The following is a 17,490-nucleotide window of genomic DNA, read 5'->3' on the forward strand; positions in this document are numbered from 1 at the left end:
GTCTCACTCTGTTGCCCAGGCTGGAGTGCAGTGGCTTGATTACAGCTCACGGCAGCCTCGGCCTCCTGGGCTCAAGCAATCCTGATCCTCCTGCCCTAGCTTCCTCAATAGCTAGGACTACAAGTGCATACCACCATACCTGACTAATTTTTAAATTTGTTGTAGAGATATGGTCTCACTTTGCTGCCCAGGCTGGTCTCAAACTCCTGGACTCAAGTGATCCTCCCACCTCAGCCTCCCAAAGTGCTGGGATTACAGATGCGAGCCACCATGCTAGGCCAGTCATGCTTTTTTGTTTGTTTTTAGTTCTTTTTCTGTGCATAACTTTTGTTATTCATTTATTTAGATTTTTTAGGAAAACCAGCAGCAGAACACTTAAGATCAACAATAATAAAGAACAGTTACCTCATTTCTATTTGATTTTTACAGAGACTTTTTGCCAAGATTACTAAGACTAGTACCTTCTATGACACCCCAACTCTGACAAGAGGCAGTAACCACTAATATACATTCTCCTCTCCCTTATTTGGAGATGAATTCAGATACATTAAACTGCAAGTAATTTTACGCTTAAGCCTTGTACAACACTAAAATATACAGTAATAATAGTCATTATACAAATGTATGGTTGAGTTTATGATATGGTTAGGATCTGTGTCTGTGCCCAAATCTCATGTTAAATTATAATCCCCAATGTTGGAGGAGGGACCTGGTGGGAGGTGATTGGATCATGAGGGCAGAGTTCTCTTGAATGGTTTGACACCATTCCTGCCTTGGCACTGTATAGTGAGTGAGTTATCATGAGATCTGGTTTTTTAAAAGTGTGTGGCAGATCACGAGGTCAGGAGTTCGAGACCAGCCTGACCAACCTGGTGAAACCCCGTCTCTACTAAAAATACAAAAATTAGCCGGGCGTGGTGGTGGGCGCCTGTAATCCCAGCTACTCGGGAGGCTGAGGCAGGAGAATCGCGTGAACCCGGGAGGCGGAGTTGGCAGTGAGCTGAGATCATGCCACTGCACTCTAGCCTGGGCGACAGTGCGAGACTGAGAAAAAAAAAAAAGTGTGTGGCACCTCCCTGCACCCTCTCTCTTCCTCTTACTCCGGCCACGTGATAGCTGCACTCCCCCTTCCGCCACAACTGTCCATTTCCTGAGGCCTCCCCAGGAGTGGAGCAGATGCCAGCATCATGCTTCGTGTACAGCCTGTGGAACCATGAGCCAATTAAACCCCTTTTCTTTATAAATTACCCAGTCTCAGGTATATCTTTATAGCAACATGAGAGTGGACTACTACAGCTTACCTTTGAGTGTTTTACACATTTATGGGTATGCTTTTTGTTTGTAACCATAATTAGGAAGGTGAGAGCATTACTGGTCTTTATTGGACTGGGGCTACGAATGCTATGTAGTCTGCAATGGAAGGGACAGGTCCATACAAGGGATCAATAGTTATACTTCATGCAGGATTTCCAACAGTTCTGCTGGAGTATTCATGTAGGTGACATGCCTGCTAATAATGATCTAACCTTATACTCTTAGTACCTTTTACATATGAACCCTAAAATACATTTTTAAAATCCTTTAGATAAGAGATTGAATTCTTCATGGATAGTACACAGAGGGTATATTATGTTTTGTTTGTTTGGAACTTTACAGAGAATTCGCCACAATTTTGGAAAACCACATCAACTACCTTACTTTGCTGGCGGTATGTTTGTTGCTTATACAACTGATGCTTTGTCAGCAATGAAGCACATCATCTGAATATGCATTTGAGGGGATTCTACATAGATAGATGCAAGCATCTGATCACTTCATTGGTCTTCCGCATTTCATAAGGAGAAAAATATTACCTTGTTATAAATTACTTCATTTTTTCCTTCAAGTTGAAGCATCGTCGTGTATATTGATTTAAAAATTATATGTGTAGGCATGTGATATTAGTTACTAATTTTAGCTGAAGATAATTATAATTTCATTTCAGATTTCTGTTATTAAAAAGAAGGTCTGGAATCGGATAGGTTGAGATCAACCCGATACCACGATATTTGCTAAAATTTATTTGAACACACAGAAAAGTCCCAACACAGAGACCTCTTTATTACTATTATTTATTATTTCTACTATTCTTTTAAAAAATTATTATCGTTACACGCAGCGGTTTTAGGCACTATGAAGTGTTTATTGCCTCGGGGCTGGGAACCTTTGCGCCCTTCTTCAGCTGTGCTCTGAGGCAGTTACCGGCCAGACCCGGACCGGAACCTTGGCGCGGTGACGCTAGTTTCCGGCGGGCTACTTAGAGCGCCGAACAGCTCTGGGCCAAAGGACCATGAGAGGGCCGGAGCCGGGTCCCGAACCGACGATGGAGGGAGACGTGCTGGACACACTGGAGGCGCTGGGGTGAGTGCTTTTGGAGACGCCTTTTCCCTGAAAACGCAACCTCTCCTTGGCCTGGCTGCTTAGCCTACTTCCCTTGGGCCTCTGTGGGCCTGGGCGGCCATGTGTAGGCCTCCTTCCCTGCCTCGATCCCTCCGGCGCCGACGGAGTTAAGCGGGAGGCGGGAGAGAAATCTATCTGGGGGGTGGAGCAGGGCCGGAGAGCTGGGGTTCGTGGCCCCCTCTTCCAAACTTCTTGCCTCGAAACTCTGTTGCAGGAATCCGCCGGGTGGCGCGGAGCGGCCCTTGTAGCCCCGGTTTTCTGGGCGAGCTCGCGCCCGCGGGTGATATTTGTGTTGACGTAGTTGTGGCGCCCGGAGGGAGGTGCTGGAACCTGAGCTGCTGTTGAGGACTGTTGTCTCCTACAATGTACAACTTGTGGCTTACTTGGGGCTCTGGAGCGAATGGCTTTTACTTTGACCGGAGAAAGTGTTGTAGTTCATTGCGAGTTCGTTCTTTCAACCATTTCGTCCGTTCGTCAACGTGTATATTAGCTTGTATATTAATTTACACATATTTACGTTTGTAAATTTCCCCTAGGCAAGGGAAAAGGATAGTTTTTCAGATTACTCTTGGCTTACATAGTCGCGCAGGCTGCAAGTCTGCTGCTGGCTGGTATTTACAGTGCAGAATGGTAAGTGCTGTGAGAACTCAGGGTGGAGGTGGGAGTAATGTTAATACTCAAGTGTGGTGGTTCGTAATCTCCCCCTCAACCTCATCCTGTTTTTTTCCACACAGCTCTTGTCCCCATCCCAAATTATCATGTCCTGCCCATTCATTTGTCTCTTGAACTCTGCTTCTCCCTCGTTTTATTCCTCCTCCTCCCCAAGTCAGCTCCTGGAAAACTGATGCTTTGTCTATTTTATTCACCGATGTTTTCCCAGTAACACACTAGAACGGAGTCTTTTACAGTAAATAGTGGTTGAATGAATGAGTAAATGAATGAAGAAAAGCTTAGAGAAGAGAGTCCACAGCAGTAAGCATAGGACCAGATAGTTGAGTCATACAGTGCACATTAAATAAAGAGCTTGGAGCCATCTGCACATTTGTTTGCCCTGCTACGTGCTGCTGTTTCTTGATAGGGGAAGCTGTGCCTTTGCAGTGTTATTATGAAGCTTGAACCAATCCCACACCCCACATTATCTTCTCTAAAACTGCATTTGCCCCTCTATCAATTGTTTCTTTAGTTGAACCCTGATAATACCTACTTTGCAGTGACCCAGGGTTATGGAGTCTTGCACTTAGTAGATCGTGAATACATATTTGTCAAACGAAAGAACAGTGCCATTGATTATTTAGGGGGCATTTTTACTTCTGTGAAGTCCCTTGGAAGTTCTCACTTAACTTGGTTAAGAAAGAACCAAAACAAGAACTGAAAATACTTAGTAGAATTATTTAGGCTCCAAACAGTTTGAGCTCCCAAGTACTTCAGGTAAGAATATTGGGATCTCATAAATGGTTTATGAAAAAGGAAAAGGCAGTGCTTTTCTTCTTTCTTCATTTCTTGAACTTATTGTTCATATTATAAGTGTTTTAGAAAATTCATTGCTATAATCTTGATTTTTATCAAGGAAAATTAGTCAGATTATTCAACATGGAAAGTAAAACAGTTTACACACTCCAAAATTAGTTTTTCCTGGAATAACTATGAGGGCAACATTTTGAAGTTTGAATTTTCCTATGATAATACGATGTGAAAAAAGTAGTTATTTACAATATGTGTTGTAATGGAACACTGTGTTTTCAAATATCCATGTAGATAGTGAATAATGCATTTTCTGTTGTAAGGTATTGAGGATATCAGGAAAGGTACTTCAGTTTGTCATGTAAAATAAATTAATGGGAGACATTTGAAGGGAAAAATCTATGTGAAAGGACAATTTAGTGATACAGGTGAAAACAGGATAGGCTAGGAGTCAGTCAGTTTTCTCATCTGTGAAAAGAGAGGGCTGGAGCAGTGATTTTAGAAGTCTCTTTCAGTTCTGATAGTCTCTGATTTTGTGGAATAGTAGATCTCAACACTGGAAGTACATCAGAGTCGTGTGGAACTTGTGAAAAACTGTTCCAGTCTAGTATATACCATAGACTGACCGAATCATAATCTTCAGAGGTACAGTACAGACCTGCATATTTTTAAAAAGATTCACAGACTCAGTTGAGAAACACTACTATGGAGAGAAGTTTCCTTTAAATATTTATTTATTGAACACACTATATATTGGACCTCGTTCTGAGGAGTCAGTGGTGAGCAATAGACTTGGTTCCTACCCTTGTGGAGTTTATAATCTAGTGGAGAAACAGACATGATCACAAAAATAATTATAAACTATAATAAATGTGTCAAAGGAAAAGAACAGGGTGATGTAACAGGAGGAGCTAAGAAGTCTTAGGGGTTAGTGATAGATTCCTGAGGAAGTGACATTTGAGTTGAAATAAGAAGGGTGAATAGAAATTAAGTAGTTAAGGTTGGATGGATGAAAAAGGGGGACAAAGATATCCTTACAGTGAGAAGAAAATGTGAAGACTTTGAAATGCGAAGGAGCTTGCTGTATTAGAAGAACTGGAAGGAGGCTAATGTGGTTGGAAGGCAGAGTGTGAGGGGCAGAGTGGTGGGAAATTGGATTCAAGAGTTAGGTGAAAATCAGGGCATGCAGCCCCTTTTAGTCTGTGTTGTGGATTTTATTCTTGATCATAACAGCAATGGGATGTGATTGAATAATTTTAAATAAAAAGGGAGTGGTTAGATGTCTAGTTTGAAAGTTACATTTGTCAGCAAGGTGGAAAATGGATTGGAGAATTTAGTTAATAGTCTGTGAAAGAAATGATGGTTGCTTAGTGGCAGTGGATATGGGAAGAACTACATTACTGAACTTAGTGATTGATTGGATATTAAAATTCAAGGATTCATTTCTCTTTATTTTAAAAATTTTTTTAGATACAGGGTCTTGTTATGATACCCGGGCTAGTCTTGAACTTCTGGCCTCAAATGATCTCCTGCCTTGGCTTCTCAAAGTGTTGGGATTACAGGTGTGAGCCACCACGCCCCAACAGATTAATTTCTTCAGTTGGTATTTATTGAGCACCAAAATGAAATGATACACCTTAGAATCTAAATTGGATACAGAAGAATGTGAAGATAGGAGAGAGTTGGTAAATATGGAGAATGCAGAGGGATCAATGAATGGAGGTAATGATGATATCAAAGAATAGTTTTAGGTGAGTGGTCGAAGAAGCAAGTGGAAGGATAAATAAGAGGTTGTGGTCAGGGAGCCACATGTTTGGATAAGTGATTTTGGAGGTGCAGTGGTTGCAAGTAATGGCAAAGGTGCAAGGGGGGCTGAGTGACATGTGCAGGTTGGAATTGAGAGCTCAGGGTGTGAGATAGGGTATACATACAGACATTAGAGAAACTCAGTGTAATGGCAAGAATAGAGGTGGAGAGGAAAACTGAGCAAAGGGGATGTTGGGGAGTGTCCAAGAGGTAATAGATGAAAACCACAAGTGAATGGGTGGCAAATCTGAGTGGCCTGTGCCTCAAGGAAACAGGAGATATTTATAAGATAAAGGGAGAGCAGTGATAATGATGCTATTTTGGTAAGAAAGGAGGCCAAAACCCCTACTATCTGACCTTAAGGCATTTGTGAAAATAAAAATAATTAAAGCTAGAGATGGTAGGAATAACAATCTTACTTTTTTTTTTTTTTTTAGAAAGAGAATTTTCAGAGTCAAAAGGACAGAAATCAGTAATCTGTTCTCTTCCAGGGTGGGGAGAAAACCTCCTTCCCCATAGGTTCGAGACTATGGCTAGATGGTGAAGAAGGGAGCTCAGTACCCAACCTTGGGGAGACACAGAAAGGGCCCATGCCAGGCACTTAGCTAGAGGCAAGCGTAGCTTTTGGGCCACAAGACCTGATGGCCACTGGGGTACTGGCCTGGAAACAAGTCCTTATCTTCCCAGAAATGTCTTATTTTTGTCTGCAGCAGCTGGCTGGAGAAAGATTTTGGAAAGGTGTGTACCTGGAGCACCCAAAGGCATACCCTTCCTTTTTCCTTGGCATAGGCTTTATAACACTGAGGAAAGGCCATGGTTTGGCAATGGAGTCTTCAATAGTCTTCATCCCTGTAGAGTTCAGTGGCTTTTAGGGTGACAGGAGAGGAGACGACTTGAAAGACCAAGAGTCTTTCAGCTTCTCCCCCACTGAAACGCTATATGCTGGGGCCACAGTTCATGGCAGAACACACACTCACACACACATCTCGGGAACCCAACAACTCGGGAGCAGGTAGCTCTGGGGATTGTTGGTCTGGCATTTGCCTACTTGGCATCTAAGCTGTCCTAAAGCTCTTTACAATCACTTCTCACTATTTCCAGGCCCATGTGGTGAGGCCCTCCAGCTTTCACTCTGTCCGTCAGGTGATCCTAAAGGCACAGCATAGGAAAGACCCTTACTGGGATGACCACTGCTTGGAAGCAGGGAAGGCTAAGAGGCCTGCCGCTACCCAAGGCTGGTATAGACGTCCTCTGCTCTGCTTCTCAAAGACCGGGATCAGGTTCAGCAACTCAGTATCTGCCATGTCATCAAACCAGGACTGCATAGGCACTGCATTCTCTGGGTGGAAGATGTAAGAAGCAGACAAGTTGTCCAGGATGAGGGTTTTCCTCAGGTTCCTCCCCAGGCGGCTGAGGTTCCTGACTTAGCAGCCCTGGTGGAACCACAGGACTCATGGAATAGGTGAGCCCGGAACACCCCACACCGGCCAGCAGATCCGTCACAGGGTTGGCATACTTGGCCAGGTTGGCAGTGAAGGGAACACATTCAAAGAGTTCTCTCATTCGTCTCTTTCCACGTGAGCCCTTTTGAGCACATACACCTGCTTGAGTGGTCTCCTCAATCTCTGTAGGCACTGTGAAGCTAGCATTGTTGCTGGGCTTAAAGATGCACAAGGGCTTCATCCAGGTCAGTGACCACACAGATCCTCCTTTGATCTTCCTCTGTCACCTTGGAGCAGACACGTCCCTGGGATCCGATAAAACTGGTATTGGAGACACTGGAGCAGATCCGACTTAGCAGTGGTGTTGGCTTCCTCCTTATATGGATGAGCTCAGTGGAAGAGCTTGACTGGCCATGCTGGGTGCGAAAATAGCAGACAAGGGCCTTGAAGATGTTATATCCACGAGGCTTCTTAAGGAGGGCTTGGAGACCAGGCCTTGCTTGGTGAGCACCAGGGCGTCTTCCCCTGTGCCTGGGTGATGATGGAACTGTGCTCCATCTAATTCCACAGGTGCGGGCTGGTTGGGTGGAAGAACCAGTGAGCCCATGGTCTGGGCTGGGCTGGGGGGCCTGGGTTTGGGCTTGCTGCAACTCCTGAGACTCCCGACTCCCACAGCTGTTTACATACCCCCTCTCCTTTCCTCCCTGGGCTGCGAAGCGAGGTGGCCTGTACCAAGGGTGGGTGCCCGGAGATGGGCTCCCTTGGGTACCCTGGCTCCAGTCTCCTAGCAGCAGCTCTGGGCTTCTCAGTTTGGGTCCAAAATAGAGAATCCAGAGTGAAAACAAGAGAGGAATAATCTTTCTGAGAAGAAATGGACAGTATAGCAAAATATCCACTGTGTTGTGGATGAAAGATAGTGGACATTTTTAGGAAGCAGAGAGAGGTAGAGAGTTGGATGAGGGGCAAAGACAATAGGTTGGGTAAATGATGGGAAAAGAAAGGGTCTTCTGTTTTATCTCTTGGCTGATGAAAATAGAAAGTAAATTAGGCCCTGGTTGTATTGTTGAGGAGAGTTGCCAGCAGCCCTAATGGATGAAGATTTGGATCACCCAGCTTGAAGTAGTGTCAGACCAGCAACTATGCTTCCAGGGTATGAGGCTTTGGGGGAGGGCCTAACCCTAGGGGAGATGTTCCCAGTGTTTGGAATAACAGTAGCACTTTGATGATTAACTAAGAATATATAGAACAAACTAGGAGCGTGGTTATTCTCTGTAAACGCAGAATGGCATTGGAAATCAAAGCAAGTATGAAATAAATGTGGTAAACACTAAACAGTTGCTAAATGTAGCATAAATAGACTCTTAAATGCCTGCTGTAATTTCTCATGTACTGCAAGAGGAGAAGGAGTGATGATAAATATTGAGAGTTTTTTTTTTTAAATGAAAGTAAAAAAATAAGTACTATGCTGCTTAAGAGAGGTCTGTGGACTAGCAGCGTCATCATCACCTGGGGAGTAGAAATGCAGAATCCCAGACATCATTCCAGCTCTACTGAATTAGAGTCTTTATTTTAACAAGACCCTCAGGAGATTCATATGCACATAAAAGTTTAAGAAGCACTGTTCTAGCCAGAAAAGTGCTTTCATATTCTTATTCGGTTATCTAGCAGAATATACTTAGACACTTCTATTGCCTAAGACAATTAGATACATTTCTGGATGGTGACAGAACAATACGGGCTAAGAGTGTGGGGCTATGGAGGTAGGTTGTGTGGCTCAGTTCCGGGACAGTTGTTAGCTATGATTATGGCCATCCCGGATGAATTATTTACCTTTATCTTCCTGAGCTTCCTCATCTGTAAAATGAAGCTAATAATAGTATCTACCTTATAGGGTATTGTGGCAACTAAATGAGACAATTTATATAAATTGTTTAGCACTGACCCAACATACAGTTAGCACTTTCTAAATGTTAGCCACTATTGTGATTTTGATTGTTAATAGATGTTCAGGTATGTTAAATGCATTTATTTGTTCCTCTTTTTATTTTTACTTCATCTGATGAGCTAAGGCATTAAAGATTGGATTTTTTTTTTCCAAATTCAGAATTTTTTGTGATTTGATCAGTTCTTATTGGTTTTTATTATTGACATTTCAGTTAAAAAAAACTTACATCAATATGAATTAAATTTCTTCAAGAGTTTATGAGTATTGCTTTATTGCAGAAATGAAAGCAAATAAGAGGATATAAGATGTTTACTATGAAATCTCATTGAGAGGCATTGTAAGACATAGAGGAAGGCTGAGTCATAGAAGAACCGGCCTTGAGCTGGGGGGTGCAGAAATAATATTCTAGTCTCAGCTCTGCCTTTACTTGGCTGTATCAACTGGACCAGATTATTTCCTTAGTTTCCTTATAGTTGTAGACAGAGGTCTAACAAGACCTATGTTAATGATGGAGCATTTGGGTTAAACGTGGATTTAAATCCTAGTGCCATTTTCTGATTCTACAGAATTAGGATAATGCTAACTTAAAGCATTACTGTAAAGATTAAATGAAATATATATATATATATATATATATATATATATATATATATGCCTAGCACTGTGCCTGGCCTGCTACATAAAGGCAGGTTTCCTAATGTCATGAAGTCTTAGTTTCTTTACCTACAAAATGAGGATTTGAAAATACCTGTACTTACCCTTCATCTGATATAACCAGAGAATTCAAAGAAAAAGAATTGCAAGTGGCCTTTAAACATATGCAAAGATGCCCTATGTCTTGCTCGTAAGAGAAATGTAGATAAAACTATACTGAGTTACCAGATGGTCAAAAATCCAAAAGTTTGACAACTTTGATGAATTATGAGGGAATGGGTACTCGGATACCTTGATGGTACAACCCCTCTACAGGAGAATTTAATAGTATCTAGCAAAGTTATGTATCTATTTACCCTTTGACCCAACAGTCTCACCTCTAGGAATCTATCCTAGATAAAAACTGACAAAAATTTGCCAAACTATATTAACAAAACACTGGAAACAATCCAAGTGTCCTTTAGTAGATGCCGATTAAATAAAATATGGTGCATCCAGACAGTGAGGTAGTATATAACTGTAAAAATGGTTGAATACTATGTCTAAATACTGATCTCTACTCTATGTAAATGTATGTGTGTGTGAGCATGTATGTGTTTAAAGCAAGGACTAGAACAGCACATAGTAGGCTACCTTTTATCTGAAAAAGGAGACAAAAATGCATGTATTTATATTGAAAAACATGATGGAAGGACAACCCCAAACTAATAAATATGGTCACCTGTAGGGGAGGGAGAGAACAGAGTAGAGGATACAAGATTAAAATTGCAAACTAGATTTTTCTGATGCATTTTGTTTTTTAAGTTAGACTTTGAAACTGCATTAATGTTTTACATAATTATAAGACAAAAATGAAATAAAAAGAAACAAATCCCTACAAATTAAAGCTGAACAAAACAAATGTCTATTGATATATTGAGTAGGTGGTTTAATCACATGGGAATTGTTTTTCTGTATATCCTTACAGGAATACATCGTAAATATAAAAAAATTAAACTGTAATTTTATTGTTAGTAGTAATGCTGGATTTCCTATTCTGAAGCCATATGTAATTTATACCTATTTTAATATATATTAGGAATTTGTAAATGTTATTAAAACAAGAATTGTCATTGTAAGAGAAGATAAATAAAAATGTAAAACAAAATAAGTAAAACCCCTACAATTCTAAATTCCAGTTGGAAATAGCAATATGAAACTGATATAGTTTCTCTGAAAAAGGCATAGAAACAGTGACCAACCTTTGGTAGCAGATTATGTACTCTAAATACCATTAAAAGAATCGGGGCTCCTTGGAGAAATGCCTGATTCCAAGTCTAAGGCAGGAAGATGTTGTTGTAGAAAGCAAGGAAAGTATTCAGAGAGTACGGAGGACAAGACAAAGGGCTCGACTGGCCTACCTGAATGGGCTACTATAAACCAGAGACAGAAGAATTTGAGTATCAAAAGAATAACTGTGATGGATTAAAACACATCAAATATATTATCTGTGACTTTATAATGTTAACAAAAGTTCACTTGCAAAAAGAACCATAAAAGTAGAAAACTGATCATCTAATTCAGTTAAGATAGTATATAAAGTGTTTTGAAAATTTAAGATTCTTGGGAAATACAATTTGCAGAAATGTTTAGAAGTATAAAATTATAAATAAATGAGGCCAGGCACAGTGGCTCACACCTGTAATCCCAGTACTTTGGGAGGCCGAGGTGGGTGGATTGCTTGAGCTCAGGAGACCAGCCTGGCCAACATGGCTAAACCCCCTTTCTACTAAAAATACAAACATTAGCTGGGTGTGGTGGCGGGCACCTGTAATCCTAGCTACTCTGGTGGCTGAGGCATGAGAATCCCTTGAACCCAGGAGGCGGAGGTTGCAGTGAGCCAAGATTGTGTCACTATACTCCTGCCAGGGTGACAGAGTGAGACCCTGACTCAAAAATAAAATAAAATAAAATAAAATAAAATAAAATAAAATAAAATAAAATAAAATAAAATAAAATAAAATAAAGTAAAATAAATAAAATTAAATTAAATAGTTTAGATTAAAATGATCTAATAGATTCTTTTCAACTTTAGCTTTTTTAAATTTGTAATTTGTGTCTGTGCTTTTTTCACCATATTTTTATTGTAATTAATATAAGGCTATTAGACTTTATGCTGTATTTGACTTTGTGATACCGGTGGTATTTATCTTAAAATTGGTAGATAATTTTACTGTAAAATGTTAAAACATAGGAAAAAAGCCAAATGTTAATTATATAGAGCAGGAAGCAGCAAACCATTTCTTTAGAAGGCCATGTAGTCATCATTTTCGGTTACAAATACTTAGCTCTTCCACTGTAGTGTGGAAACAGCCATAGCCAATTTGTAGATTAATACATTTAATGGCTGTGTTCCAATAACATTTTATTTACAAAAACAAGCAGCAGACCTTGACACAGAGTGTTGGAGGTTTTTTTGTTTGATTGGCTTATTTAGTTTTTAACTTGTATTTCTTCCTTTCTAGGTATAAAGGACCATTGTTAGAAGAGCAAGCCCTTACAAAGGCGGCAGAGGGTGGATTATCTTCACCTGAATTTTCAGAGCTCTGTATTTGGTTAGGCTCTCAAATAAAATCATTATGCAACTTGGAAGAAAGTATCACGTCTGCTGGTATTGCCATTATGTTTTATTTACTTTTCTGTTTAATAGTAAACTAAGCTGATAACTTACGGTTTATAGTTTTATCAATAATGTGCCCACTGTACAAAGAAAAATCACATATTCCAAAGAATTTCAGTATGTGGTAGTAAACATTTTTGGATTAAATTTTATATTAATCCAGAATTGATATTTAAATTTGCTATAAAACTGTAAGCAATTACTATTTATCTGCTATTTTTTTCTCTTCCTGACGGCTCTGATATCTGCTGTCTAAACCTTAGTATTGTTTTTTAGAAAAAGTAGGGTCTGAATTTGATTATTTAAAAGTTTAATTTTTGAATGGTGCTCATGTTGAATTAAGGCTTAAAATATTATATATATATAATTCCTAATTTGTGTTCTGAAGCTTGTAGCTCAGGATATGGATTCACATAGGAATACTTCTATTAAAAACTTCTGTACTAGCTCATAAAGCTTCTTTAGTTCATTACCATCTTAGTAACTGGAGTCCTGTGGGTCTTTGGTAGAATTTCAGATATTAATAGTATAATAAAAAGAAAAATTAAAAATTGTGCATTCACAAAAGTAGCTTTTTCTTTGAAAAGTATCCTTTTTCTCTTAAGAGATGGGGTCTTGTTATGTTGCACAGACTGGACTTGAACTCCTGGGCTCAAGCAACCCTCTCACCCCACCCTCCTAAGTAGTTGAAACTGCAGGTGTGGGCTACCGCACCCAGCCAGATCTAACAGTTCACTTGATGCAAAGTAAAATAATTTGAATTCTAAACATATAACACGACTGCCTACATAATTACATTATGAAATAAAGATAAGCACTGAGGGTTAATTAGATGGTTGCATTTATTTTCTGAATATATAGAAATACAATAGAAATGGATCATTTGCTCTGAAGTGAATTAATAATTATAGCCATAATAATGCTTTTACTATTTCAGTTGTTAACATAAGCTTCGTGATCACACATTTAAGGATTTAATGTGAAAATTTAGAATTGAATGTAAAATGGAAATAAACGAGTAGATTTTATAGTATTGGATTATATGGTAAATGCTCAGTAAATGTTTTATGATTTTTCTTTTTTAAAGGAAGAGATGATCTAGAGAGCTTCCAGCTTGAGATAAGTGGCTTTTTAAAAGAAATGGCATGTCCATATTCTGTACTCATATCAGGAGATATTAAAGATCGTTTAAAAAAGAAGGAGGACTGTTTGAAACTTCTATGTAAGTTATCGTGAACATTTAAATGCATGTGTTTGACATGGTTTTTATTATTTTCAAGTCAAGATTTATTAATTAATGAAGCATTAGACATTTTGTATATTAAAAAGGTTTTACTATTTTACTTAAAATACAAAGCTATCTCAGAAATGTTTATATAATATAGTATAAATTTTACCAGTATACCTTCTAACACTTGTGATTTATTTGGCCAATATAGAATGTCCTGTGTTTGTGATTTATATAGTACTTTAGTAATTTTTTCTTTATCTCATTCTATCTGTTATTGTTCGTGACTATATGGCTAACATTGATGATCTCCAAAGTCCTATTTAATCTTAAAACTCTCTGAAACTAGGCACTGGATGATAATTTGTTGATCACTTGCTCTAACACCAAGAACTGCTCTGGATACTCGGGATATATGAGGGTTGCTTGTTTTTTTTTTTTTTTAAATATAAAATTTGTGCCTTTAGGACACTTTAAATGTGGCCAGTTTCATCAGGGAGGGATTTGGAATATAGGTCATACTGTATTAAAACAATTACCATAAATAGTAGGTCCATGTTTGTGTTGGGTTCCTTTCATCATTTTTTTACTTTAGGTTAATTTTATAATGTTTTTAAAGTTCTACAAACAATGACTATTTGAAAGAATTTTTCTAATACCTTCTATTATTGAAGATTTCTATTTCAGATTATGCCATTTATAAAAAGATTACATGTGACATATTCCTCCTAGGCGCTAGTGTTTTAATAAAGTTTGTTTCATTAGAGGTGAAATGTGTGTGTGTGTGTGTGTGTGTGTGTGTGTGTGTGTGTGTTTAGTGGTGACAAAAGTATTGGCATTGAAATTACCTTGTGTGTGTTGAGTGGGGATAAAAATTATATGCCCTCTCTCTCCATCCCAATACACCATTCTCCATCTTCCTCCCATTTGGTTCGAGTCACTGATTTAATGAACCACTGTTACTGGGAGATCACAGTAACTCTTAGGTATATTGGGACAGAAAGGAACCTAGGAAACACCGACTAGAGGAACTTGCATATCCTTAATATCAGTCAATGAGAATTATGTAATCCATCATGGTTCCCTTTCTCCTTAGCTGCTAAGAAGCTTAGCAATTGTAGTGATACAGGTTTCTGTTACAAGTAGGAATAAAAAAGAAATTTAACAGAAATATATAGTTTTTTTCTGATTATAAAAATAACATGCTCAGGAGGGCGGTGATGAGGAGTTAGTGTTTAATGGGTACAGAGTTTCAGTGAGGAAGACGAAAAAGTTCTGAAGATGGATGGTGACGTCATAGAACTGTATACTTAAAAATGATTAAAATGGTAAATTTTATATGTGCAAAAATTACATGCTTATCATAGAAATCTTAGAAAATACATAAAACATAAAGAAGAAAAGCATTTATAATCTCACTCCCTAGAGAGAATATTGTGTCTCTGTTTTCTGTGTACGTACACACACACTCTCACACTCGCACTCACTCTTAAATAAGATTAAGATCCTGTTTCAGATCCTTCTCCTCCTCCTCTTCATTTGATGTGTCGTTTTTCTCTTTATTTCCCTATCACTTGTTTTTTGAAAAACTAAATTGGCTCTGCTATTGACATAACATTATGTGTAATAGATTTCAAATTTGGAGGTATTTGGATTTTTTTCTATTTTAAAATGATTTCCTTGTTTATATTTTTGCTTACTTAGACAAAGATTATGAACATTTAAAATAGTCTCCGGTCTAGATGTATATTGCCATATTTTGCTCCAGAAAGGTTATACCAATTCACAGTCTTACCAGCATCTAGTCTTTCTTCAGTTTGACTGTTTTAATCATATTGATATAATAAGCTTCTTCATGTTCTTTTTGAAAGTGTTTGCAACATGTATAAAATTAAAAGGGCCAAATCCTGTACTATGTAAAGAGCTTTTATAAATCAACAGGAAAAAGATAAAAATCCACTGGGAAAATGTGTAAAATACATAAGACATGAACACGCATTCTACAGAAAATTTTTTTTTAACTGCTTCTAAGCATGACAAGATGCACAATATCACTTATGACAGGATACCATCTTTCACTCAAAAAATCATAATAGAAGTTTGGGGGAGTAAGCGTTTTCGTATACTACAGACATTAGACTGTGGTGGGAGAATAACTTGTACAGCCTCTTAGGAGGACACATTTTCAATGTCACATTAAAATTCACTTGGCTTTTGGACTTGGCAATTCTTTTGACTTGGCAATTGTTTGTCTATGAATATATATCTATTTCCCCAAGTGTACAAAGATAAATGAAAACCATGTTCATTATGACATTGTAGTAATAAAAAGACCAGAAACCTGAGTGTCCATAAATATAGATAAATAGAAGTGGTACATTAATGCAGTGATGTCACTAGATAGGTAATAGGAAGAATGCAGATAAATCAAATGTGCTGATGTGGAATGATCTCTAAGATATGTTGGTAAATACAAAATAAATATACAGGACATGTATAGCATGTTCTTGTTTGTATAAAAGGAACAAACGCACACAGATGGCTACTAGGTATCTTGAATACATACACACACACATGCCTAAAAGGATACCCAAGAAATTAATGGTGATTGCCTCTGGGAAGGGGGAATCTAAGGATCTGCAAAAGGAAGAAGGCTTAATTTTCCCTCTACTGCTTACTATCTGCATGGATTAGCATCGTAAATGCTAAACCCTTGTTTGTACTATTACATGGAGAAAGCATGTTTCCATAGAGCAAAGGTAGACTTCAGCCAAGGTTCTGTCTAAAATATAAATTTTTGAAAAACTGGCAATCTGTTTTAATCAAGTTTAATCAAGTTTTTATTATGAGATGGGGTCTCACTGTGTCGCCCAGGCTGGAGTGTGATGGTGCGATTGTAGCCCCTCAAACTCTGGAGCTCAAGCGATCCTCTCATCTCAGCCTGCATAACTGGGACTACAGGCGTACACCACCATGCCTAGCTAATTTTTAAAAAATATGTTGTAAAGATGGGTCTGTGTTGCCCAGGTAGGTCTTAAACTCCTGGGCCCAAGCTGTCCTCCTACCTTAGCCTCCCAAAATACTGGGATTACAGGCCTGAGCCACCATAGCTGGTCTTAATGAAGTTTTTAAGTCAGAAGGACCTTAGTATAGTCCTCATAAGGAAAGTTTAATATTGGTCTTAAAGTTTAATAATTGATCTTAATATTTTGGTACTTGACTCTTTAAACTGTCATGTGTAGACTGCATGGAAAAGTCTTTAAACCAGTGACCCTCAATCTTGCCTGACCTTGGCAATCACACTGGGTCTAAAACAAACCACACACAGATGCCCAACTCCTACTTCTAGATCTACTGTTCAGAATCTCAGAGGATGGGACCCTGGCACCTGTACTTTTAAATTGTTTTTCAGATGTATTTTTGCTCAGCTGAAGTTAAAACTGCTATATTAAATTGCGGCGTTTGTGTCTAATTTTAACTAAACAAATAAAAACAAAGTATTTATTTATGTATTTTTTGAGATGGAATCTTGATCTGTCACCCAGGCTGGAGTGCAATGGCACGATCTCGATTCAGTGCAACCTTCGCCTCTGGGTTCAAGCAATTCTCCTGCCTCAGCCTCCCTAGTAGCTGGGACTACAGGCGCGTGCTGCCACGCCTGGCTAATTTTTGTACTTTTAGTAGAGTCGGGGTTTCACCATGTTGGCCAAGCTGGTCTTAAGCTTCTGACCTCGGGTAATCTGCCTGCTTCAGCTTCCCAAAGTGCTGGGATTATAGATATGAGCCACCACGCCCAGCCAAAAACAAAGTCTTACCTACCGTAGTGAAGAGTCTGTTTAAAACAAGACTGTAATCA

The 17,490-nt window shown here is 38.8% G+C and overlaps 1 protein-coding gene and 1 pseudogene across 1 annotated transcript in view; one reads left to right on the forward strand and one right to left on the reverse strand.

Moving 5' to 3' along the window:
* Positions 1-248: 248 nt before the first annotated feature.
* The window catches only part of FAM98B (family with sequence similarity 98 member B), a 35,079-nt gene continuing 17,837 nt past the window's right edge, over positions 249-17,490 (forward strand). Inside the window, exons 1-3 of the mRNA XM_003816702.7 lie at positions 249-2,400; positions 12,252-12,397; positions 13,494-13,628. Of these exons, the coding sequence (XP_003816750.5) occupies positions 2,330-2,400; positions 12,252-12,397; positions 13,494-13,628 (352 nt within the window). The 5' untranslated portion in view covers positions 249-2,329. The remainder of the gene's footprint in view (positions 2,401-12,251; positions 12,398-13,493; positions 13,629-17,490) is intronic.
* LOC106635519 (carboxy-terminal domain RNA polymerase II polypeptide A small phosphatase 2-like) lies at positions 6,932-8,412 on the reverse strand (annotated as a pseudogene).

This window comes from Pan paniscus, chromosome 16 (genome assembly GCF_029289425.2).
Source record: "Pan paniscus chromosome 16, NHGRI_mPanPan1-v2.0_pri, whole genome shotgun sequence".
NCBI classification, from domain to species: domain Eukaryota; kingdom Metazoa; phylum Chordata; class Mammalia; order Primates; family Hominidae; genus Pan; species Pan paniscus.